Source organism: Botryllus schlosseri, chromosome 11 (assembly GCF_051294905.1).
Source record: "Botryllus schlosseri isolate E-star chromosome 11, Bs_hap1, whole genome shotgun sequence".
Taxonomy (NCBI): domain Eukaryota; kingdom Metazoa; phylum Chordata; class Ascidiacea; order Stolidobranchia; family Styelidae; genus Botryllus; species Botryllus schlosseri.
Window position 1 is genome coordinate 28,389,586 of NC_137246.1, and position 25,368 is coordinate 28,414,953.

Below are 25,368 nucleotides of genomic sequence, written 5' to 3' on the forward strand. Positions count from 1 at the left end.
TAAAAGGCCGCCTCAAGTAGTTTAGACTTCTTACTATCTTTTGATTGAATCACACTCTTGTGGTGTTTAGATGAGATTATCAATAAACTGGTACGTGATACGGTCATGTAAATCCTGTAGCAAAGCAGGTTCCCGTGAAAATATTCGGAGACTACGCGATGCGACAAACGCGCCCGTTCAGAAACGTAGCAAAAAGATCGCAAATTCACCGCAATCGAAAATGCCGGAGTCCTTCACGAACACAATGTCAGTCGGCTTGCCCCGGCACAGCTGCTTGCTGTCTTTTCATTTACGTACGTAGATAAATAAGTTCGAGCACCCCTACCCGACAAGGAGAGGCTTTACAAATCTACAAGAAACCTGTTTTGCCAGTCAAATGGAAGTCGTGCGAGTTTTCATGGTTTGATGTGTGCGCACTGTGTGCAAGTTTCTGTCCATCTCAACCTGCAGTTTTGCTCAAGTGTGGGACCACAACAAGAAATTCGTCACCATGGACACATTAGACAGTTTCATTACAAAACAAAATCTTTCTTAAACTGGTTATTCAACACGCAAATCACTGCAATCCTGTTCGGAGGTGGTCGAACTGTTGATTGATTGTTAGCGCCGACGTAGAGGTGAATTCTATCAACGTTTTAAAGAAATTAACATGGTATAGTTTTTTAATGAAAAACTATAAAGTTGTATAAAATCATAACCACTCCGGTCAGGGATAGCTAGTGAGTATTTGAAGTACGCAAACCTATTTGAATGCTACGAAAAAGTAGAAATATCTTGCTTCTGGCCACCTATGTTAACATTGTATATTGCCTGTCTTGAGTGGACGAAAATAATGGAACCACCCAGAAGGTGTAGTAGTAGCCGAGTTACAAGTAAGTAAAAAAGCAAATATTCTAGACCTAGCACAAAAACTGTCAAGCACAAGTAGTCTAAAGTAGTAACCTCTCAAGTAGTAAAAGCATACAAAAACCTACTTGAGCATGTTCAAAAGTAGAAGTACATCTTTAGCGAGCACCTATATTCCTCACATACGGAGCTGTCATTCAAATGTATATAAAAATAGAGAACAGTGCGTAGGAATGGTTAACAAATTACAGTGGTGCTTCAGGATATTTGTAGTACAGACGTTATTTCAAATCAGGTAAATCTTCAGCTGATAGCACTAAGCGCACTACCAGTACGACATCACAGTGACAGAGCCTGGACCTTCCGGGGAGGCCACAATGAGTCTTGTGGAAGTCACAGACATGAGATGAACGAGACTCGGGTTGCGATGAACCACGTTCAGGAGTTTGCCGCGGCTCGCTTCCCAGACGATCACTTTCTTCTGATCACCTGACAAAAACGAAGGGGGTTGTTACATCGACTCGGAAACAACTACAAAGTGTTTAGCTTTTCCAAATTAGATTAGAATTAGGACTACTGAATTCTCAAAAACTTGGAAATTCAATTCAATTACAAATTACTAAGATATGCAACAAAAATCAAGTTCAGTTCATATCAGTTCGATTTCATAAGCATGAGAATGGCAAATATCTGTAGAGCACTTTACAGTTCGGTAGCATTTCAAGGAAAACCAGAAATTAGATGAGAATGAAAATGAGATCATAGAAACATTTCTCAAATTAGAATAAAATTAGATTACCATTATTTCGTTCTGATGAGTTCAACTGAAATTATCTACTTGTCAAAGTTAGAATGATAGAATTAGTTATAATTATAGCTACACAGATTTTCTGAATTAGATGATTTAATGATTTGCATAAACTCAAAAATTGAATAAAATTCCGAATAAAAAAATCAAGCTGCGTTCATATCAAATCACGTCATTCTGATAAGCACAATTGCGTTGCACAATTCTCATGTAGCATTTTCAGAGAAACCAGAAATTACATTAGAATTGAAATGAGAGCATAGAAACATTTCACAAAGTAGATTAAAATTAGAATACCGGAGTTTTGATCGAACAAGTCTAATTAGGTAATTGGAATTATCTAGTTGTCCAAGTCTTCTCAGTAGCACAACCGCGTATTTACAAACCTGCTGTCACCAAACGATCGTCGGACAGATGCAAGCATCTCACGACACCGATATGTTCTCGCAAGACATGCATGCTGCCCCCAAACCAAGACCAGACCCGAACTGTGCTGTCCGCCGACCCGGAAACGATGACCTGCTCGTTAAACCCCACGCAGTACACGTCGTCTGTATGGCCTGAAATAATAAAAAGTTGATGGGTGAACAACGGTGGTCAGTAAAGAAGCTGGTAGGTAGTAGCAGCGTTAGTTGTAACCAAATCACGAGGTTCAAAGTCCCAAGTCAATTTTATAGTTTAGAAACTATTATAGTTCAGACTCGGGTCAAGTCAATTCACCACCAAGTCGAGTCCGAGTCACAGTGTTAAGACTAGAGTCCAAGTCATAGTGTTTACGGTTCATTATCGAGTTCAACCAGGGTTGTAATAACTCGAGTCAAGATTTTCTGATGACTCAACTTGATTCAAGTACTTTTCTCAAAAGACGGAAATGACTAGACTTGGACTCGTGTCATTGCGCATGACTCGAATCATGTCGTATGACTCGAGACTCAGACAGCCAAAACCGACATTTCATTGTTATTTCGAAGAATAGTAAAGTAACCACCCTATTGGGATTACGTCTATTAGCACTGGTACTTGAAAATGCGACCAGAAACTCTTGAAAGTGAGTATATTTCAGGGTTGTAATGACTCGAGTCATGACTCGACTCGAGTCCGACTCGAGTCACGATTTTCTGATGACTCGACTTGACTCGAGTCATTTTTTAAAAATACGGAAATGACTCAACTCGAGTCAATCTGTGTATTGACTCGACTTGGACTCGAGTCATTGCGCATGACTCGGACCAAGTCATTGACTCGAGACTCAGACGGCCAAGACCGACATTTCATTGTAATTTCGAAGAATTGTGAAGTAACCATCCTACTGGGATGTCGTCTGATTGGTACTGGTACTTGAAAATGCGACCAGAAACTGCTAAAAGTGAGGAAAATTAGTATATTATAAATGCGAAACATTCGATATCCCCAAATATAGTTATATAAAGTGAGTTTAACAAGACTTTAACTGGAAACTGAGAAGTCAACATAATGAATTGGACTCGGACTCGAGTCATGATACCATGACTCGGATTTGACCCTCTGCTCGATGACTTGGACTCGGACTTGACTCGGTGGTGAATTGAAAATGACTCGACTTGACTCGAGTCAAAACAATAAAAGTGAAATTGACTTGTGACTCGGAGTCTTGTGACTTGGTTACAACCCTGGTATATTTTAATGCAAACCATTCGATATCACCAAGCAGAGTTATAAAAATAGCCGTAAACACAATGTCTTGAACTCGGACTCGAGTCATAATACCATAACTCGGACTCGACCCTCTTCTCGCTGACTTGGACTCGGACTTAGCTCGGTGGTGAATTGAAAATGACTCGACTTGACTCAAGTCAAATCTATAAAAGTGAGATTGCCTTGTGACTTGGAGCGCTGTGACTTGGTTACAACCCTGAGTTCAACTAACTTCTGTGAAACTCTATTATCGGTCCTAAATCAAGTCATATAGAACATGTCGAGCCATGCGCGATGACTCGAGCACAAGCCAAGTGAATACATAAATTGACTCGAGTTTTTAGAAAATGACTCGAGTCAACAAAAAATTGGGACTCGAGTCGAGTCATAACAACCCTGGTAGGTAGGTACTCAAGTAGGCTTTGCTTACTTGTGATACTTACTCGAGTCGCGTCAAGTAGTTATGTTTTTAGACTACTTCCAACTATAGTATTATACGATTTTGCAATTGCGAAAATAGCCACCTCCAATCTACTACCAAAGTTTTGGGATATGTGAATGTGATGAGTGAAATCACCAAGACAAGTGGACAAAACAGCCCCCACACATCTTTGTACATAGGGGTGTTCAAAAATGACTTTTCTCAAATCGCACTGGCTACTTGATAAAATTCTTAGGTTACCTAATTCAAGCCTACACACCAAATTTGGTTCAATTGCAACCAGTAGCCGCATTGCTACAGGAGAAGAAAGTTTCTATTTATTATATAAAAATAAATAGAAAATAAATTTGAAAATTTTCTGTTCACCTCATGAAAGTGTTAGGTTGTCTATAGAAACGAAGTTCACCAAATTTGGTTCAATTCCAACCGGTGGAAGCGGAGTTATTGCCGTCGAAAAATTTGGATTACCAATAAAATAGTATTTACCGTGGCCAATTCTTTAATTATTTATTATAGTGGTGCCCACCGTAAATACTATTTTATTCAAATCCAAATTTTCGACGGCAATCACTCCACTTCCACTGGTTGGAATTGAACCAAATTTGTTGAACATCGTTTCTATAGACAACCTAGCACTTTCATGGGGCGAACAAAAAATTTTCAAATTTATTTTTATTTAATTTATGTAAAAAATCGAAACTTTCTTCCCCTGTAGCAAAGCGGCTACTGGCTGGAATTGTGCCAAATTTGGTGTGTAGGCTTAAATTAGGTAACCCAACAATTTTATCAAGTAGCCAGTACGATTTGAGAAAAAAAGTCATTTTTAAACACCCCTATTGTACAGTACATGGATATGTTTCCGAAAACGCATCTATTTTTATTACCATCCACTCAAGTTTGCAAATCTTGCAATTTCAAAAGTTGTCAACTCCGGTTAGCGGCAACAGCATGTGACCCGTCTCTCTGCTCTACTTTCTCAAACAACATACTCGAATACTTTACGCACCTTTATTTTCCACTTCCCCTTGTTGTGTAGTTTTGACATGTCTTGGAATATGATACTTCTACTTGTAATCACTAAAATATTTTTTCTAAGTGTTACCTCTACTTCTGTTTGTGAACTGACACAAACCACATCAGCGTGTCAGGGGAGACAACTTTATATCAAAAACTTCAACGGCTTCAGCCACAAATGTTGGAGCTATAAAACATGATACCAGAAACGAATCATACAGCCTCCCGGAACCTTGAGAGTACTTGGTTTCAAAAAAATCTTTATGTCCTTCAATCGAACCTTGCAAAGTGCAGAGACAGTCGCCGTGTTCCACGGACCAGATCTTGATGAGTTTGTCCCCGCCTCCTGTCACCACCCTTTCCTCATCAAACTCGGAGCAGTGCACCACCTGCACAAGGTAAAACAAAAATAAATGCATCGACAACAAGAAATATGAGTTGCGTCATAAATTTCTATTCAATTACAAGGACTGAATTCCGAGTAAGAAAAAAGTGGCCTCGTTTCGCCCGATTCTAAGCCTGTTTTTCTACTTTTTGCGGCAGAGGTGGTTAAACTAGTTATAGTTGGCACTCAAGTAGAAATAGAAGATCCAACATAGTAAATTTCTGCTCTATTAAAGGTACCGGTAGCTATTTTCAATTAACTGAAAAAGTAATATTTCTAGGCCTAATTTTGCCTGCTTTTTCTGTGTAGAGGCAGCAAGTCAAACACTTGTAACGCGACAAACTTCGAAATGTCTCAGTAAGTAGTTTTGCGTCAAAAACGGATCAGGTATAGTAGCAATCTGAAAGCATAGCCACTCAAGTAGTCAGAAAAATTAAAATTATTTCAATCAAATAATAACGATCCGGGGTAATCGTCAGCAACTAGTAGAGAATTTCTTCGTTACTGATCACCACAAACATTAGTAATCCGACAAACCTCGGAATGTCCGAGAAGCACTTGCGTGCAAAGGCCGTCGTCCGCATTCCACACTCGGGCCGTTTCATCCCACGACGTTGACACGATTTGATTGCCTCGTAGATTTACGCTCGCAATTTCGTCCACGTGCCCTTCTAGTTTATAGAGGCACCGTCCGCTGGCGGCGCTCCAAATGATCAACATCTTGTCCTACAATAGTTTGGTTCAGTTCGCGTGACCATCGGTATGGCAAGGCAAAATCGAGTATTTGAGTGATTTGAGACGAAATCATACCAATATGGATGATGTAGAAAGTTTAAATATGTACCTTTTTATGCAACCGCAAAGAATATAATGCTAGTTTCACGTCACGTTGAAGATAATTTGGTGTTATTTCGACCATGCCTGTTTCATTGCGCTTTTTGATAATGTTGTGACTTCACGAATATGTCATTTCCCTAGCATGTGTAGCATTGTACTACACGTTTCGTATGCTGAGATATGGCGAGTCAAGCTTTCCAGGCACCCATATTGGGAAATAGTATTGAAACTATAATTTTCCTACATGGATTTAATCTTAGTCGCAAGGAGAGTGTAACTTCAGTACACGAATCATTGGTTCCAGTCCTAACTACTGGTCACCCTAATACTCTGCTTACCTGGCCCGCGCTGACGATTTTATTTCCATCAAACTCCAGGCAGTTGACCGGCCCAGAATGTCCTGTAAATGACCGAGAACGATGTTACACCAGGGGTTCTCAAACATAAACACGTGTGGGTTCGAGAGCAAGTTTTAAGGGGTCCATGAAAATAGCAATGTATGTAGTATTCAAGCTCGAGCAAACACTGTTGCGTTATTGAGCATGGATACGTTGTCCTTTCCTAGTTGAACTGGAATCTATTAGTGTTCAGTTTAGAAACAGAATTTATGAGATCAAAACACCATACGATTGCAATATAACGAGAAGATGGGAAGGTGTCAAAACGACTTGGAGTAGTCTTTGAAACCAGACACCCACCTGAACCTACAGCAAGAAAAGAGGGGCATACGCACTGAATGAAAAGGGAAAGAAGATAATATAAACATCTCGTAAAAGATGAGCTCATTGAACCAAGCACAATGGAATTGTTGAAAATGTTATTTAATTCCAAAAGTGCTGCGATGTTCGAAGTTCATACCAACTGCTAAAATGCCTTCTACAACAACACATTTATTTATATCAGGCAGGATTTTAATCCATATCTGCTATTAAAGGGACTGGAAACTCGACGGAGCTAGCTCGCGAAAGGCCACCCCCATCAGCATGAACTTTCTACTGCTGCTATGTGTCACTGCTACAAACAAAATTGAAATCGAAATTTTGGAATTTTTTTCTTGTATTTGTTTTGGTGAGACAAGGCTATGACGTAAAAACAGAGGAACCATGTTAATATTTCCAACAAAAAAAAAAAGAATTTGAAAATTAAGACAGGGAGTGTATTGCTCAATCAAAGATGAAGTCGCAATATGAAGTCATTGTAGAAGACAAGGAGCAGCACCCATCACATTAGCCGTAAGTGAGACGAAAAAAAAGACATTGAAAAAAAAATCTGTTTGCTACCCCTTACATATGTGAAAACATAGATTTGGATACCATTCATCTTAATTTTATTCCATGGCTTAAATTCCCGAGATTGCAATTCAAAAATTTTCTTGGACTAGGTCACAAAGGCAACCCACTAAAATTCTGAGGTCCCCGCGCTACGAAATTTCAAGAACCCTTCGATTTATACAACTAACCTTTCAATTCTCCCAAGCATTTTCCGGTGCTGACGTTGAATATTCTCACACCACCGTCACCACATCCGGTCACAAGCAGATTACTCTTCATTGCCATAGAGAGGACGGAATCCGGGTGGTCCAGATTATGGCAGGACCGGTGCGTGTCGAGATCCCATATAATCGCGAGGCTGCATTCAGAGCAGAGTTGGGAAACCAGAAATATGATGGCTTTCCCAAATCACATTAAAATTATAGCGACACCAAATTAGACTAAAATTTTTCTGAATTGGAAAAAAATCTACACTAATCTAGTTCAGTTGATATCATTTTCAGAAAAACCAGTCGTTACGGTATATTAGAATTAAAAACGAGAGCATAGGAACATTTCGTACATTAGGAGAGATGGTCAGTGACGAAATACTTCTACTTTTTGCTGTACCTCGAGTAGATTTTGCCTGCTTGTTAAAATGGTTATGAGTGAGGGCAAGTTTTTTGCAACTTTTGCAGTTTTTTTTACAGCTTCTGGAAGCTTCGTAAATACTCATAATGTATGTAGTATGGTGTTTTAATCAGTTTGGAGGAGTTTTATGTTGCAACTTTTTGCGACTTTTGTCAATATTTTTCATGCAACTTTTTTCTGCAACTTTTATCAAGTATTGCGCAATGCGCAAAATATGCTATAAAACTATAATAAAGACTAAATTAATGGATTTCAAGTGACAATGCGGCCCACCATAGGCGCCGGACGCAGGTATACTGGGTATGCCGAGTTTACCTAGCAATTTTCTCGGGTATGCGGCATACCCACTATTACGTTAGTCATGAAACTCCCTGAACTAACTGGTAAATTGTGCGAACCCTATGTAAATAAAAATGTAACCATGATCGATTGAATAGCGAAGGAAGAAACGGAACAAGCAGACACCATGCAAATTTTAAACTGCTGGAACCTTTCGAGTATCTCATACCCTCATGATTTCAAAAAATTGTATAAATGCAACTTCTGCAACTTTTGTTAAAATTTAAAAAATATATGCAACTCTCTCAGGTTTTTAGTGCTACAAAAACTTGCCCTTTTATGACTTTAGACTAGGCCTACTTCTACCTGACAGTTTTTAGGCAAAACTAGGCCTAGAATACTTACTTTTCTACTTGCTTCTAAATCGCTACTCCTACTTCTACTGGAGTACCACCAATGGCTACTTTGACCACCTCTGCAAATTAAATTGGAATTACCAGCATTTCGCTCTAATTAGACAGCTAGAATTATCCAGAATTATCTATTTGTGCAATTTTGATTCAGAGGACCAGATGCTGGATTTTGCTCTAGATTGCAAAACAAAGAAAGTTACCTGTCATCGCTTCCTGTGACGAGGTATTTTCCAGAGCAGCTCATGCAGGAAATCCTTTCTTTATGGCCACGCAAAGGGGGGTAAACCGTGTAGCGGCCAGAACCCCAATTTCGGTTCAGATGATGCGCACGAATGTAAATGTCTTTCCATCTGAATGCCATTGAACCGGTTACGTCTGCACATGTCGACTACAACGCGACAGTAGATTCAATTTTCGCTGCGACAATCTTACGAGTGAAAGCTTCACAGTAGCAAACCGATATTTGATCACTAAAATATGTGTTGATTCATTGTTTTCAAATTAGCAAAAGCTAATTGTCTCATTAAACACTTTGCGGGATTATCCTGGTGCAAAATCTTACCCAACTTTATTTGGCGCAATTACCAGTTTCAATCACACGATCAGCATTCTCCCGGATAAGCTACGTTTACCATCTATTCTCAGCCCTAGGATATTGTCAGAGCAATTCGGTATGATTTTTACTGTGTACTGTGTACATTTGTATCGTTTTACCGTTCTAGGCTATCTAGTGGTTACTGTATAAACCAGTGGGCCATTGATTTTTCAAATTTAACAATTGTGTAACAAGGGTTGGGAACCTTCGGTCTACAGCACGCTCGTCGCTCATCTACTCATCTATAGCCTGCATATAGCCAATGCGCAGAATTCTTGAATGGAATGAAGATTATTATTAAATGAGTTCAAAAGTCAACCGGAGAAGGGATTGAGTTAACGTGATGAGCTCACCTGCAAAGCGGTGTCAGAGTCTCGCAAAGATGAGGAACAAAATGGAAGGCTGGTGATGTGATTTGGCTCTGATGGGGGGCGGATGAAGGAGTCGTTACGTTGAAGTCGAGATCACTTCGTCCTGTTGAAATGAAGGGTTTGAAGACACCATTGCCAGTACACAACTTCGGTATACAATTGAATAATACGGATATTTTCGTCTGACACTTGTCATGCTTATTTCAATATAATATATCATTCAAATGAAAAATTTCTTTCCACATGGTCTGAGGTCTGGTCAGGCTTCAGTGTTGGAATGAATCAAGTCTTGACTGGACTCGAAAAATATGGAACGACGAGGAATCCAAATTTTGAAAATAAAAGTTTCAAGCCATCAAAAATTCTACTTCACAAAGCCACGTGATTAATACAAATATTCTATTTACTGGAAACAGCAAGGAACCAATTTTGATGAGATATAGCTAGCGTTAATATAAATATGCATCCGCGCATTAATATCAAACTACCGCATATTAAAATAATGAATGACTTGAAATTGACTCGGAAAATTTGAGATGATTGGACTCGATTCACATTGAAAATTTCGGTGGCGTGTCAAATTTCGAGATGACTTTGAAATTACCGGTAACTCAAATCGGAAGATCTGTGATTAATCTACTCGAGTCACTTTGAAAATTAGCTTGACTTGACTCAAAATGACTCGATTCCAACACTATCTGGCATATCTAGCATTCATTGTTACAGAACTGTCGCCTATGCTCAAGTCATTAAAATACAGCAAAAATGGAATGCGAGCGGACTTGTACAAACTACCAAATTAGTTAGTTGACAGTCAACTAACTACTGGTTTTGAGTAGTTCTAGACTAGTCGCGGATTTTGAAAAGTGCGTATGATTCTAGTCCTTTGTTTTAGCTGCACAGTTTTGCGTGAATCGTGATACCGGCGTTGTTGTGTGATGATCTTGCAGCCATTACTAGCTCAGAGTCATCACTACTAAGAGTAGCGTGGCTAGGGGGTGGGCTTTGAGGGTAATAACCCTCCTATTTCAAACTCAAGTTATATTCATGCAGAAAGCTAGTTAGCTCTGTTGTAGTTAGTTAGTTAGTTACGGGTTTTCAAAGGTTGTTAGTTGTAGGTTTCTAGTTCTAGTTGCTAGTTTTAAAGTGAGTAGATCTAGCTCGAATTTTAAAATTTGTACAAATGTACAAGTCTGAACGGGACAGAAACAAGATTAACCTTTTTCATCCCCAAAATGAGTCCAGCCTTTCTTTTTACACAGGCCTTTCCACAACTTGCTATTATTGGTATGGTCTCTCCATTGCCGGCTGCATATAGCGGCTACGCTCAGTTCTGAAGCGTTGAGAAACGAGAAGATATTTTCTACGATTTCCTTCGGCAAAAACGTGACAAAGTCAAAAGCTAGTAGCTGCCGCGATTCCTTGAATATCAGCTGCAATTGCCGCCGCTTGCAATGTCGCAATATCTTTTTCAAACAAACGTTTTGGTCGGAAAACGATAATCCTTTGAACGAGCCGATGATGTCTTGCATGCAGTCCTTTACAGATCTATCCATTCTGTAAATTTTACTTAGCAAGATGTCAAACTAAACAAAAATCAGCATTTTCAGACTTTTTGCCAAATTTTGCGACAAAAAAACTGTATTCGACAGATTGCCCAGATTTCAAGTAAAGCAGAAAAAATTCATGAAGTTTGAGTCACGAAAAACCACAAGAGCAAACCATACTTTTATGAGGAGGGCTACCAAGAAAAGGTTACGAGCGGATGAAGTTATATTATTGTTGTCTATGTCATGACAATTTTGTGTGAGTAGGTCCAGCAACGTTCAGGAAATTTTATTAAATATATCCCAAAAACAAACAAAAAATCAGCATTTCAGTCCATATTCGTATTTCGTGACACAAGATACCGTATTCAACAAATTCGACAAAACGTCGAAGAACATTTGTGCATTCTAAGTCACGAAACATATCTCACACACTAGAGTAGGGGTTCCCAACCTGGGGGCTTTTTTCCGGAAGCTATGAAAAAATTCGAAAATTAACTTTTTTCTTGGTTCATTACTTCTAAATCTTCTTCACTGTAACTGTACCGTCCAATTTTTTCAATTAAAACAATGCATTCAACTTATTTCCAAAGGTCGAAAAAAATACTGGCTCATTCATTAAAAAAAAATATCAAAGGGGGCAACGGTGTAAAAAAGGTTGGGAACCCATGCGCCAGAAAAAAACACTTTTATGATAATCGATTAATTTGGTGGAGGTGTCGATTTCGGCCAAATGATTCGAGTATTCACAAAAACATCAAAAAGTTTCGAGCTGATAAAGTTATGATTCATTTATTCCTTGTCATCTTCGTTCTTATCGTTGTCCTGACGATTTTGCGCTAGCTGATCCATGGCCTGTTGGATGGCTTCGCTTGAGGAATCAACGCCAGGAAGGTTTTGAAGAACGCTCTGCAGAAAGGCGGGGTCCGATATCACGTCTCCTTCATCTAAATCCATTTCATCATCCAACGCAGATTCAGATGTTTTCTGGTCCGTTTCCATCCCTGATTCTTCTTGCATTGACATCCTCATCGCGTACGCTATTTGTTCCTCCTCGGACATAGCACTAACGTCTACATGTCTTCCCCCAGGAGGCGCCGTGGACGGTACTTCTTGCCCCATCGACATTGCGAGCGCGGCACGTAACATATCATCTTCGCCACCCCCTGTTGCCATAGCAGTAGCTGGGGCTGATTGCGTCTCCTGCACCTCGCCAGAAGCCCGAGCTTCCTCTTCTTGACGGTGGCGTTGTTCTTCCAACGACACTCTCAAAGCGAGCGCGAGTTCGGGGTCAGCAGCTGGGTCAAATCCAAGATCAAATTCACCTCCTCCCGCACTGGGCGCACCACCTTCTCCTGCGATAATGGGGGAGCTCATGAGAGCGTCTGATAGCATAGAGCCTGGCGGTATCGTGACTATATTTGATCCAGAACCATCTTTTCCGTTTAAAGTCTCAATGAATGGGTTAAGTTTGGGGCTGTTTAGCTCTTCTTCCCCGAAACTAACCACTTCCACGTTGACTTTCTCTTTTTTTAACTTTTTAGCCACTTTGACGATTTCCTTCTCATCCTCTTCAATCGGACTGCCTACAAAAGCCACGATTCTCATGCGATGATTTTTGCTTTGACGATGTTTCAAAGCTAAATGCGCGATACGAATCCCGTTGAGAAATCGTATCTTTCCTTGCGGTTGTATCAAATGCAGTTTTGACAAGAGCTTGCCGGAATCCGTAGTCAGCGTGACGTGAACTTGCGTATCGGCGAGAGATAATAGGGCTACATTGTTTTCCGGGTTTGATCTGAGTCTGGTGCGGCAGACGAGATTAGCAGCATCTTGCTGCGCTTGAATTCTGGTCGGGAGATAATCCCCGTTGCGCATGAACTCGCTGTTGTCAATGCATATCACGGTGCTTTCCAACACCATTTTTTATAGGTTTAAAAATATCACCACCTGCAATATAGATCACAAGTTGAACAGAGGGTACAGAACTTCAATATACAATTGAATATTATATTCATATCGAGATATATCCAAATAATCGCAGCTGACACTCGTCAGGGGTAATCGCCAGCGACTATGGTAGAGAATTGGATAGAACTTTACATATGAAGAAACTCTTGAAGGTAAATAACGTCAATATACCATTGATTTATTGAATATTATATTTGATTGAAATAAACTCAAATATTTTCGACTGACACTCGTCAGGGACTGGTAGAGAAATATATAAGTTCCTCGTAGTACAGAATTTTAATACTGCAGCGAACAACACATTCATATTCGCAATTTATTCACTTTAGGCTTTTCAAAATTGGAAAGAACTTATCCCTATCAATATTAATCATATCACCAAGTCCAAATATGACATCACTGCCCTAAAAATTTGAATAATCGAGTCAAACAGATGCTCTATGTATTTTTAGTCGACTCGGGATCCCCACTTCACATCATCATCATTTTATTATAAATTTTATCAATTCAAAATACAAGATATTGGGACACAATTAAAAGAAAGGATAGCCGAAATGGAAGCATTGTTGAATAGTGTGATCTGCAGCCACGGGCAACACTTCAAAAAGTGGTGTACATGCCATTTTAAAAAATACCAGAAAATCATGAGAAAACCTACCAGTAATTTCAACATGTTTATGGCATGTTAACTATTAAATCCACAAAGTCTTTTCGAATTGTTTCTTTTTAATGTACCAGAATTATCTTGGAAATATTATGGATAAAAAAAATTGTATGCTGATATCGAACTAAGGCAATTTTTTCAGTGACCTGATGAAAATGTGTATAATTAATATTTTCGGAATCAGCATGACAATAATATCTTCTCATACACCAGGCTGAAAACAGTGGTTGTTTTCGGCAAGTTGCCCGTGACAGAAACGTTTCTTGCATAGAATAATCAAGTAATTAAACGGTAAGTTACGGGTGACGTTGCCATCAATTCCACTCTATGGCTGAGAGGTCACTTTTAATCAATTATCCTTCTCTCTTACCTGAAGGCTGATGTGGGTGTTCGATTGACTTCCTACCTTTTCAATGTATTGCAATTGTAGTGGTGACTTTGATTTGAACTGATGAAAACGATAATAAATGGTGTAAGGTAACTCACAATTCACAATACCTTCAGGCTTCAAGATTCTAACACGCAAACCGCAAACGTCTTCTGACACTTCTGCGACTGGACAAGCTTGATCGAACAACACAATGATGCATCATATTTGAGTACTGACGCAGCGAAATTCAAGTTGTTGTTGACGTTGCTGCATCCATTCATTTTTCATTATTTTCTTCGCCACAGTTCAAGTAATTGTAATACATGAAAAGATAGGATGGAGTCGAAATAACTTGGAGAGTCTTTCAATCAGAAACCCACCTTAGCCTGGATTGTAGGGCCAAGAATAAAAAGTAACGTAAGATCATAGCTACGATGTAAATTGCTATGGTAAGATAACCAAAAAGGACAAGCAATGAAAATAACAGGTGTCGACAGGCGAAACGGATTGTGGTCCGGCAATCTGGAGCGCAGAGCATTCAGAGATGAACAATATGCATTGTTGAAAAATCTTCGCGGGATTTCCTTGGACATGAAATTTCTAATCATGTTCAATTTATGAGACATTAGAACTAATTTCAGTCATGACCGGATCATTACCGAAGATCACACAATAAACAATAAAAGCTGTTTCCTTCCGTTTAGTGTTAGTTTTATTTGCTTTTATATCGCTTCTTTGCTCGTTATATATTCCTGCCTAAGAAAATACTCCAGTCATATTGGGGCTCCCTGGAATACCATATTACTTCAGTGTAGCGAGGAAAATTCACTTGCATGATTATTATATCGTGTATTTTCATGGTTGACGAAATATATATGAACTCTCTCTTTCTTTCTCTCTCTCTCTCTCTTCCACAAGACAGGTTACCATAACGACCGGCGCGGTTCACTGCAAACATGTAAACTTGTCTGCACGCAGGTCAATCAATCAATCAGATTTGCAGGTCTGCATTTCTATCTCACGCCAAGGCGTATTTAGCAGTTTTCAGGTGCACTAAGGCAGTGTAGAGTAGACCCCTATTCATGCGAATTTTAGTATAATCTTATAACTGGCGACCAGACTGAAGTACTCTATGCTATTTCCAGGCCACAATCGTATCGCACTGTGATATATTATGTCTACTTTACCATATTGTGCCACTTTGCAATTAACAGAACAATAAATTTTCCAGGTATGCAGGCTGTTAATCTCATCCCCGCCCAATTAACGGGACAAGAATTTCTGTCTTCGTCGCACGTCAAGATCGGAAATGACGCACGCTACATTCAAGGTTGCTGGGACAGCACTTTCGATTCGGATTTCAAGCCTCCCACAGGAAAATTAAGACCAGAGGCCGCTTTACCCCCGCTGCCGGCGAGGTTTATGCACGGAGATGACGGGAAAATCGATAGAGTCCTTTCTGAAACGAGGGAAGCTTACCGTGAAAAATCTCGGATTCCTAACTCCCAAAACCAAGATAAATATTCGGCTTTGTACAAAACAAACTTCAAGCCCAACTCTGATCGTCGAATTGACGGCTTCAACACGACCCACGATTTTTTCTATAAACCCAACCACGTTTCCAGGCCAATACAGAACTCACAACTATCTGCTCGTTGGGCCGGTAGTTCATTTCCTCAAGGCGACAAAGAAAAGGCAGATGTGCCGATGAGCGTCTATCATACTGGCTTCATGGGTCATGACACCAGAAAACTAAAAACAGACAGAGCAAAACCTCAGCATTGGGGAGGTGTGCCTACCATTAAAGGTGACACTCTCAGGAGATTCTGCACCACCCATAATAATACATTTCAAGGAATTACGAATCAGCGTGCTGCCTCATTCCCAAAGCATTATTGGTCCACGATCCCAGAAGGGGATAAACAGAAAGTAATGGAATTGTCTACAACCATGAGGAAAGCGTTTACTCCGCAAACATCGGACTATTCTCCGCAAGACAGCGACAAATCGTATCAGAAATTGTTCAAGACCAACTTCACTCAACGGGATGGACAGGAATCGGTCCAAAGATTTGAAAGTGTCGCCAGAGAAGCGTTCAAACCTCTTGCATATTCGGACCAGAGGTTGGCTTCATCATTTCTGACTAGTCAACTAAGTTTCAATTAGAGATTAGACGCTTGAAAGCAGTCAGCATTTATGCTCGAGTATAGTTAGCATGAATGCCGAAAATTCATTTCAGTTAGAAGTAGAAGTAGTCTGCAATTGTATTCAAGTATAAATAGTAGTAATGTCGTAAATTCAACTCAGTTCGAAGTGAGAGTAGCAATTTCTCGAATAGCAATGGAAGCAATGCTGTCAATTTCGCTTCAATTAGAATTAGAAGCAGCAATTTCAAAGACATGTCAAAACTATTTCAAGCGAAAGTACAAGATGAAAGTGCTGAAAATTACTCGAGAAAGTAGTTTTAAAATTAAAAATTGCTCGCATATTTGTAGCAGTTGCTCATTGAAAAGAGGTGGCACTGTTTTCAAAATTTTATTTTCACAACTGACACAAAATGAATAGCAACACTGTAGGTAAAATCGTCAAAATATGATTAAAAAATAACGTAAAAGACTTATATCTATTTTGCGTGACACAGGGGCTATTTCACACAGTTCTAACACAAAATCATTCTTAAAAGTGATGGAAGCATCTCCCAAAAGTTTCTCATAACCATAAGTGTGAAATGTTAGTAGTCTAAAACAGGCGCGTAGCCAGCCGAAAAATATGGGAGGGGTTTGAAATGAAGAGGGCGGGGTTTAGATTTTTATAGCATCAATTCATTAGGGTAAAGTAATGCGTAAATGACGATTATACAATCGCCTCGCGTTGACGAACTTACGCGTATGATAAGCTTGCCAACGTGTCCGGAAGTGCTGTTAATTAGCTAGTCCCTGATCTCTCGCGAACAATTGAATACGCGAGCTTTCTCAACGCGTATTACGCGCATATCAACGCATATTACGTAACCTCGGCGACGATTTGCACAAGTCAAAATGTCCGAGTTGTTATGGAATCTGTTCGATAATGGCACCGATTTCAGGTGGTTCAATTTCAAACCTTTCTCATCTTTTATAACTCAAGCATTGACACACATCTTCCGATGGTTATGTTCAAGTATTAGCGAAAATCAATCAAGTATGTACGATTGTACGTACGCACCGTCGCACGTACATGTTTGAGGTCGATTGCGGACATTCCATGTCATTCAGTTTAGCGATGTCATTATTTAATCACAATCGCAAATCCGCATACAATCCATCGAGAGATAGGAGCCAAAGCATGCTAGGCTTGAGACGCGATCGTTAGGCTAGCGATGATATCTTTCGTATCAGGCATATTGCGGATGCGATTGTTGTGTAAGCCAACGATGATATGGTGCGGGACAGGCAAAGCAGATGCGATTGTGCAGGCGATGGTATAGTTCGCACCGGGCCTATTGCATATGCGGTTCTTCAAGCCAGTAGAACTAGGCTTGTTAGAGACGTGATAAATCAGGCTAGCAACGATTGCCGAGCGCGCGCCAATCGATGACTTAATTTCGCAATCATCTCAGCGAGATCGATTCTCGTTAGTTTTTGCCGTGCTGGGTGCAATCGTTCCTAGCCTGATTTATGACGTCTCTAACAAGCCTAGTTCTACTGGCTTGAAGAACCGCATCTGCAATAGGCCCGGCCAATTGGCCGCGCGCAAGCCTGGCCTGGCTGTGTTAAAGGATTTTGGCGTAGATTGAAGAATGCCGTTTGAATACAGTGTTCTTCAGATAACCTGTTGCTATTTCTTTGTTCTTTGTTGATATTAAGCCGTCAAATTGTAGATCAAAGTTGCGTTGCGATGTATCGGTGAATGCGTGAGTTAAGCATCCAATTGTTGAAGCATAGACCTAATAGAGTTCTAGATTTGATGAGATCGCGGACCACGCGACAATTATGAATTACGCGTCGCCAGTGAGGTGAATACTGCAATACATCCGATATTATTAACACTGATTACGCGCGTTCGGAAAAGCGACGCGACGACTTGTAGCTACACTGTGACTGTGACTACATTATACGATATAACAACCTTGTCTCCCTTGCACGCTCGTGAAAAAAAAGCCCTCTCTCGTCTACTGTGCACACGAGAGAAGACGCGAGAAAAAGGCCATCATATGTATCGGTCATATCATTGCGCAAGAGCGTGCTACAAATTAGCTAGTGCTACCGACCGACGAAATATTGAAATGCATCGAGAGGGGTTTCGCGTAAATGGAAGGGGTTTCGCGTTTCAAAAGTGGGGGGTTCCGACCCCCGAAACCCCCCCTCTGGCTACGCGCCTGGTCTAAAACATAACCACAAGTTTGCAAAACCTATTTGAGTGTGCAATATATTCATAAACAAATACAGAGGTGTTCAAAGTAGTCTTTGGCGGTACTCATGTAGAGTAGAACTATATGTAACGCTATCAAGTAGAAGTAGTGATTTACTAGTATGTAAGTATTCTAGGATTAGTTTGGCCTAAAAAACTGTCAAGTAGAAGTAGTATAAAATCATAACCACTTGAGGAAGTAGTGCAAGTAGACAAAATGTACTTGAAGTACTTTTGTTACTGACCATATACCAGTATATTTTTGGCTGACACTCGTCGAGGGTAATGGTCAGCAAATAGTAGAGAATTGAAAGTACTAAAAGTAGCCTACTTTTTACTGACCACTTCTATGTGGGCTCTTGCAGGATGCGTAGATCTCGTGACCGCAACGCCAGCGACATTCCGGAGGGTGATAGCGACGAATTAAGAGCCGTACAAAGGGTCAACCTGACCACGTCTCGCAGCGAGCACCCGCCCAAGCGATCTGACACGGTCCATGTCGACGGTTCAAAGCTGAGAACGAAAAGTAACGTCTTGCTGGGAGAACCAGTTCTTTCGGGATGGTATTATGATACTACAAACTGCTCGGCGTACCAGAGTGTCAAGGCTCCTCGAATCAAGGTATGTGTGGATTCGGAGAACTAGAAAATTTTAAACTTTTCCAGATCTCAGTTCAGTTTATCAAGAATTTTCATCAATTCAAAAAACACCACAAGACTGCAGTACAATGAAAAGTCGAAACGACTTGGAGTAGTGTTTGAAATCAGACACCCAGTCGGACCTAGACCTAGGCAACGGCACCTAAGCACAATAATAGCAAATATCTGTACACCAAGCTTGGGTCATTTCGCATGATACAGTACTATTGTATCATTTTCAGGAAATCAGAACTCAGATTATAATTAAAATGAAAAATATTTGACAAATTAGATTAGAATTAGATTACCGGCATTTCGCTCGAATTACTATAATTATACAATCTAGTTGTCCACTGTCCAGGTCTGGTTTGGAATCCCAACCAGTTGAAAATCCATGACTGTGATCCACTTTTTTCCAGGCTCAGACATACTACCCGAGTGTGGTGCCTCTAGATTATTACGGCAAGCAGACTCTGGAACCAACGACGCAGAGTGAGTTCAGAGATCCTAAAAGCAAGAGAGTGTACCCTGATCCGGTGGTAAGTTGATTTCCTTTTGAGGCCCAGGGCTGTAACCGAGTCACAAGTCAATATTACTTTTACAGTTTTGACTCAAGTCAAGTCATTTACCATCAAGTCCAAGTCCGAGTCGTAGTGTTGAGAATCGAGTCCAAGTCATTCAACTCATTTTCAACTCTGCTGCTAGGGTGAAATAGATCCCTCACATTCATAATATACTCAATTATCACACTCTTAAACAGAGATGGTCAGTAAAGAAATACCTCTACTTTGTCCAAGTACTCAAGTAGATTTTGCCAACTTGTACTACTTCCTCAACTGTTTATGATTTTTAAATACTTCTACTTCTACATAACTTTTCAGTGTTTTTAGCTAAAACTAGGCCCAGAATATTCACTTATTTACCTGCTTGGAAATCGCTATTTCTACTTGCACTTGAGTGTGAATTTACGGCGTTACTAACCAACGATTACTACTTTTATCATTAACAGGTTTATTCAGCCAGATAAAAGACAGTTTCTATACCTATTTGTATTGACTCATATGTGAGTCGGGTACAAGTCGAGTCAATACACAAAATGACTCAAGTCGAGTCGAGTCCTTTTTCATATTGAAGCAAACAAGTCGCATCACGACTCGAGTCATTACAACCTTGCCTTGATGATATTAGCCATTTCTGTTTAGAAAACTTGTAATGTGATTACTTTCATCTAATATTTGACATAGGCCTTGGAAAATCTCCTGAGAACCCACATCTCGGAGCCGCTCGGCAGTCAACACTTCTTTTCGACGACGCACAACGCTTACTATACCCCGAAAAGGATAAACAAGGATGAAGTGGACCCAAATTCCCTACAGAGATCATCCATACCCATCGGCACATTGGGTCAACACATTCCAGGTTGCCACAATGGCTGGGATGTTACTGCTTGATTATTAAGTTTCAATGTTTATATGATTTTCACCAATAAGTAGCCATATATATTTGCACATTATGTTACACCACAAACAGTATTCATTTCACTAGTTCCAGATCTTTGATGCATTTATGATGCTCGCCATATTCCCGATTTCTCACTTTAGTCATTACTAGGGCCGGGTATAATTTTACGAGTACTGAATTAACGCATTCTGTGCGACTCATAATTTTTATACCAACAACAATTATATCGTCAATATTTTCTTCTCACTGTGAGATCCGATTGGCCATATCATGGTATTCAAAAGACAACATTGTTAATGATAACTGCATTAGCGTTGTCACAATACATTATGCAATAGTTATGCTAAACATACATGAAATATATCTGATTGAATGTGACAGACAATACTCTACTTGTGATTACAGCAAGGGTACATATTTCAACATAGCCATTCTTCCTTCCGTATTTAGTGATACTATAAAAAACATGACACAACTCTGAGCACAATGCTCAACATTGAATCAAAGCAGCCCGGCCCCAACACACTTGCCATCCCGGTTATTTGTTACTCCTGCACAAAAGATAAGTTGTTTTAGTGTCAGCCATATTTGCGGTACGCCGTGTCACTGTGCTTGCTCGATAATCTACTTTGCTGTTGACGATATGTAGTAGGAACCACTTTTATACAGGTTCGAATATTCGATTGCCTTGAATTACAACTCGTCCATTTTTGTAGTAATCACATTTGCAATTGATATCAAACTGTGTTTGCATTGCATAACTCTTCCTGAATAGCCATGATACCACTTCACTGACGAATACAAGCCATATATATGTGAGTGATCGTTTTTGTGTGGTATCCAGGCTTGGTGGTAGAAGTTGATCAGGTGTCTGTTGAGACGTTTGTGAAAAAATTAAAAGTATGAGCCAGGGGCGATCAATTCATTGTCAGCAGGCCTGATGAGTCGTTATAAATGAAGCAGGGACTTCATATTAGCCTTTATGGAACAAAGTGTATTTGAAACTTGGAGTCCATAGCTTCTATGCAATAGTAGCTACCGTAACCATTTTACTGATGCATGCAGTTCGATGGCTACTGAAGTCAACGACACATCTGTGGTCAATCAAATTCTTTGAAATCTAGGTGGATCTTTAGGTTGATGAAAGTCGGTTAGATTGATTTTAACTTACAAATCATTATGACATTGGCAAACTTCCATTTACATAACATTTTTATGTGTATTGTGTATATGTGGTTATATGAACCTAATCTGTATTGTATGATTTGTGCGAAGCTACATTAGAGTCTCAGTCGCTCATATACACCAAGTTTCGCAGTAGGCCGCTATCCTGTTCAATCGATAAGTATCAACTACATAGTAGCCTATTTTGCACACAATTTTTCCAAATTGCTTGTCACAAGAACTTTAAGAATATTTCAAATGTACTCGAATCCGAATCGAGCATTAATTATCATGATTTGAGGTGAGTAGTGAAAGATGATTTTTTTTGAGTACTGATATTATATGCTCTTTTCTATCGAGATTTACATTATCAACATAAATTATACTTTCCAAGCATTTTTCCTAACGTGGAAGCCTCAATTAATCGTATCAAACCATCGAAAATGATATATAGCTGCGAAGTTATGATTAACTCACTGCATTGTGACGGAGTGCAATGAAATAGGTATGTCGTAAACTATCAAATTATCTTACGTAGTGTAGAACTGGCCTTCTGTGTGGTCGCATAAAAGGTAGGCTACATGTTTCAGCTTCCACATCATCCATACTCTTGTAATGTCATAATGGAATCACTTAGATACTGTTTTGCCCTAGTACCTAAAAGCATCAGCTGAGCTCTGACAAACACAGCAGTCAGCATTCAAGTTCACAAAAGTCAAATTCTATTTTGACAAATCATCACAAAAACCGAATTCTGTCATATATATTTACATAATGTAACCACTACTCTTGTAGCTCGGCTCTCTCAACCACGCCCACTTGTCGTTGGTGTACCCGACTTTGTACCACGGCCTCGACTGGCTGTACAGGGGGTACGCAAAGTACATCCACTGTGGCGACATCATCTCCTGTATCGGGCACGATAACACAGACATTTTATGCAGCATGAAACTATCTTCGAAATCGCACATCATTTCTTTCAAGTCTGTGTTACTGCGATCCCATCGGCAATGCGGTACTTGCAGATTTTCCATTTCGTTCATATCCATGACTACCTCCTCAACGTCGCGGTCATCGGTCCAATCTAAACTGATTACTCTTGACCCAAATCTTTCGGCTTCCACTAGATATTTAGAATATCCGTCCTCCATCGCTTTCAAATATTCGAGAGAAATTCGTTTTTCGGCGGTAGTTCCACTTTTTTGTAGCTCTTTATAGCATGTTTCCGCCGGTACATCCAGATAAACGACTACTTGCGGCGGCAGAAAGTTTTGCTGCATAAAAAGGCGGTAATCGCGGAGATATCTCATGACTTCGCGTTTTTGCCACTTCATTTTTTTGAAAGCGTGCTCGAATATGGGGAGGCTGTAAAAGCTTTTTTCGATCACGACTCCTTGACCGGTTCTGATTAGATGAGCCAATGCGTCGGCGTACTGATGGAACTTTGCGCGCGTTATCGCTTGTTGGTAACGTGCCATTTGGGCCCAGTCTTCGGGATTCGTGTAGACTTCGTCCATCGATATCGCGTGCGATTTCTTAAAAATATTATTTTCATCCATCAAGAAATCGATTTCCTCCGTATTGAAGTGCCTTTCCTTAGCCGTCAAAATATAAGTGTAGTCGCAAGACGGAAAATACCTCAAATCTAGCCTTTCCGCAAATTCTTGAGCGAATTCGCCTTTCCCACTCTTCATATTGCCTTCGACGGCGAATACTTTCGCCCATTTATCGTTATCCAGATGATGTCTAGGGTCGTGGTAAAAACGGAATCTGAGATTCTGCAGCCAATCGCCTAACGCATCATTTTTAGCAGCAGTCGTGTGGAACGATGCCATTGCAAACACGTGCGGTCCATGACTGTATCCTTGCAGTAATTGTGTCGCAACACGTCTTATAGTGTTGGAGTACATGGCGCCTATTGCCTATGTTCTGGAAAGAGAAATGCATACATCTACACATGACAGCGTCGGTCAATTGGGTAAATCTATGCTACCGGATTTACCGAGGGGGCAGAGTTCCACAACTAGAAATTTCAAATTAGACTAGAATTAGTATTATGTCTATAGTTTTTTTTTCAAATTAGACTAGAATTACAACTGCTGCAGTTTTTTTTCAAATAAAACAATAATTAGAGTGGTAGCTACACACTTTTTCCAAATTCGATTAGTATTATAGGTAAACAGTTTTTCCAAATTTGATAAGAATTACTGAATTCGTAAAAACTCGGAAATTGAATATAGTTCAGTTAATACCAAAAAGAGTCGATTCTCAACCAAGATGTGGAAATTGTCTGCACACCAAGACTGGGTCATTTCGGACTATACAGTTCTCATGCAGCTTTTTCATGAAAACCAGAAATTTGATTTGAATTAAAATAAAAAGCATAGAAATATCTCACAAATTATATTCAAATTAGAGCAAAGAAATAAAAAGATTTCAAAATTTAGATTTGAATTAAATTTCATAAATGAATTATCTAATTGTTCAAGTCTGCAAGGGGTGTGAGCCTGGGCAACTATCTCGAAGGGTTGCATGAATTTTGCAGAGTCATCGAGAATTAGATTTAATTTCCAATAATGATATAAATATTACAAATAATTTGCATTAGTTATCGATCTGCAGGTTTTCCAGTCAAGAAAATATAGATACACTCCAATTATTATACCGGCAGCAGCATCGGACATTTTATTCAATTGAACATGATATGGATACACATACCATACAAATTAGATAAGTTTTTATCGCTCAGAAACTCACAATTTCAACATTATTGTCATTTTATTCGATTTTAATAATGAAGTTGAGCAGGTTGATGTAAAACACGATCAGATAAGCTTCTTGCAGGTACAGAACTTCAATATACAATTGAAAGGTGTATTCATATTGAAATGAACCCAAATATTTTCCCCTCACCTCAGTAAGTGTTGCGACACACTTACACAGTGAAGACCTACTTGACCCAACTGCTCCCTGCAACATGCAAAGACGTTCTTCCTGCACCTGCACTTCAACAAAGCGATGTAGTTTACGAATATACAAGTGCCACCATGATTTGATTGTGGCTATTACGTGGGAAAAACGAAACAACGTTTGCAGGAACGCAGGAGGCCGTTCACACTTTCATTTGGGTGCAAGTCGAGTTTTATCCAAATACCAATCCTGTGCCTACAGGAGGAGTTTGTGTACCATCCAAAAATAGTACATGGAGCTTAAGTGCACTCTCTGGAACTGCATCGATTCCCGGCCAGGTCAGACCACAGACTCCAAAACTGGTATCCGCGGCTATCCCGCTAGGCGCTCAGCAATTACGGATAGCATGGAGAAGAAAAAAAACGGGGGCGCGGACTAGATGACCTCACTATGAAGGCCGTATCGCATCTCCGTCAACAAAACATCTCATGGTGCAGGCGAAAAAGAATACCATATCTCTCCCTCTCTCTCACTCTATGCCCAAGTTATTTGAAATTTTATGCCGATGACGTCATATTTTGAGGCGCGATTGTTGATATGCAATGCTTTTTTCCAAGTCTCTACTAGTTGCTGACGATTACCCCTTCCATCTAACCCAGGGGTGGGCAAACTACGGCCCGTGGGCCGCA

At 39.9% G+C, this 25,368-nt stretch overlaps 4 protein-coding genes across 5 annotated transcripts; 1 reads left to right on the top strand and 3 right to left on the bottom strand.

Moving 5' to 3' along the window:
* Window positions 1-57: 57 nt before the first annotated feature.
* LOC145449619 (uncharacterized) lies at window positions 58-11,121 on the bottom strand. Its single transcript, XM_080328014.1, has 9 exons — window positions 10,785-11,121; window positions 9,548-9,668; window positions 8,800-8,949; window positions 7,466-7,635; window positions 6,345-6,406; window positions 5,707-5,895; window positions 5,065-5,173; window positions 2,041-2,214; window positions 58-1,335 (listed from the first exon to the last, which is right to left on the bottom strand). Exons 1-9 carry the CDS (start codon window positions 11,119-11,121, stop codon window positions 1,172-1,174), a joined length of 1,476 nt encoding a protein of 491 aa, XP_080184140.1. The 3' UTR covers window positions 58-1,171.
* Window positions 11,122-11,151: 30 nt separating this feature from the next.
* On the bottom strand, window positions 11,152-18,225 carry LOC145449627 (26S proteasome non-ATPase regulatory subunit 4-like). Of its 2 annotated transcripts, none has more exons than XM_080328022.1 (2): window positions 18,214-18,225; window positions 11,152-13,062 (listed from the first exon to the last, which is right to left on the bottom strand). In XM_080328022.1, the coding sequence occupies exon 2, from the start codon at window positions 13,033-13,035 to the stop codon at window positions 11,905-11,907; it is 1,131 nt and encodes a 376-aa protein (XP_080184148.1). In that variant the 5' UTR covers window positions 13,036-13,062; window positions 18,214-18,225; the 3' UTR covers window positions 11,152-11,904. The 2 variants fall into 2 exon arrangements, with proteins under 2 accessions (XP_080184148.1, XP_080184147.1); XM_080328021.1 differs by lacking the exon at window positions 18,214-18,225 and adding an exon at window positions 14,118-14,293.
* Window positions 15,142-21,424, top strand: LOC145449620 (uncharacterized). The gene is made up of 5 exons (XM_080328015.1): window positions 15,142-15,165; window positions 15,349-16,240; window positions 18,872-19,127; window positions 19,564-19,683; window positions 20,389-21,424. Exons 2-5 carry the CDS (start codon window positions 15,351-15,353, stop codon window positions 20,593-20,595), a joined length of 1,473 nt encoding a protein of 490 aa, XP_080184141.1. The 5' UTR covers window positions 15,142-15,165; window positions 15,349-15,350; the 3' UTR covers window positions 20,596-21,424.
* A 1,044-nt stretch (window positions 21,425-22,468) lies between these two features.
* Window positions 22,469-23,698, bottom strand: LOC145449626 (NADH dehydrogenase [ubiquinone] 1 alpha subcomplex subunit 10, mitochondrial-like). The gene has a single exon (XM_080328020.1). It carries the CDS (start codon window positions 23,677-23,679, stop codon window positions 22,537-22,539), a length of 1,143 nt encoding a protein of 380 aa, XP_080184146.1. The 5' UTR covers window positions 23,680-23,698; the 3' UTR covers window positions 22,469-22,536.
* Between the last annotated feature and the right edge of the window lie 1,670 nt (window positions 23,699-25,368).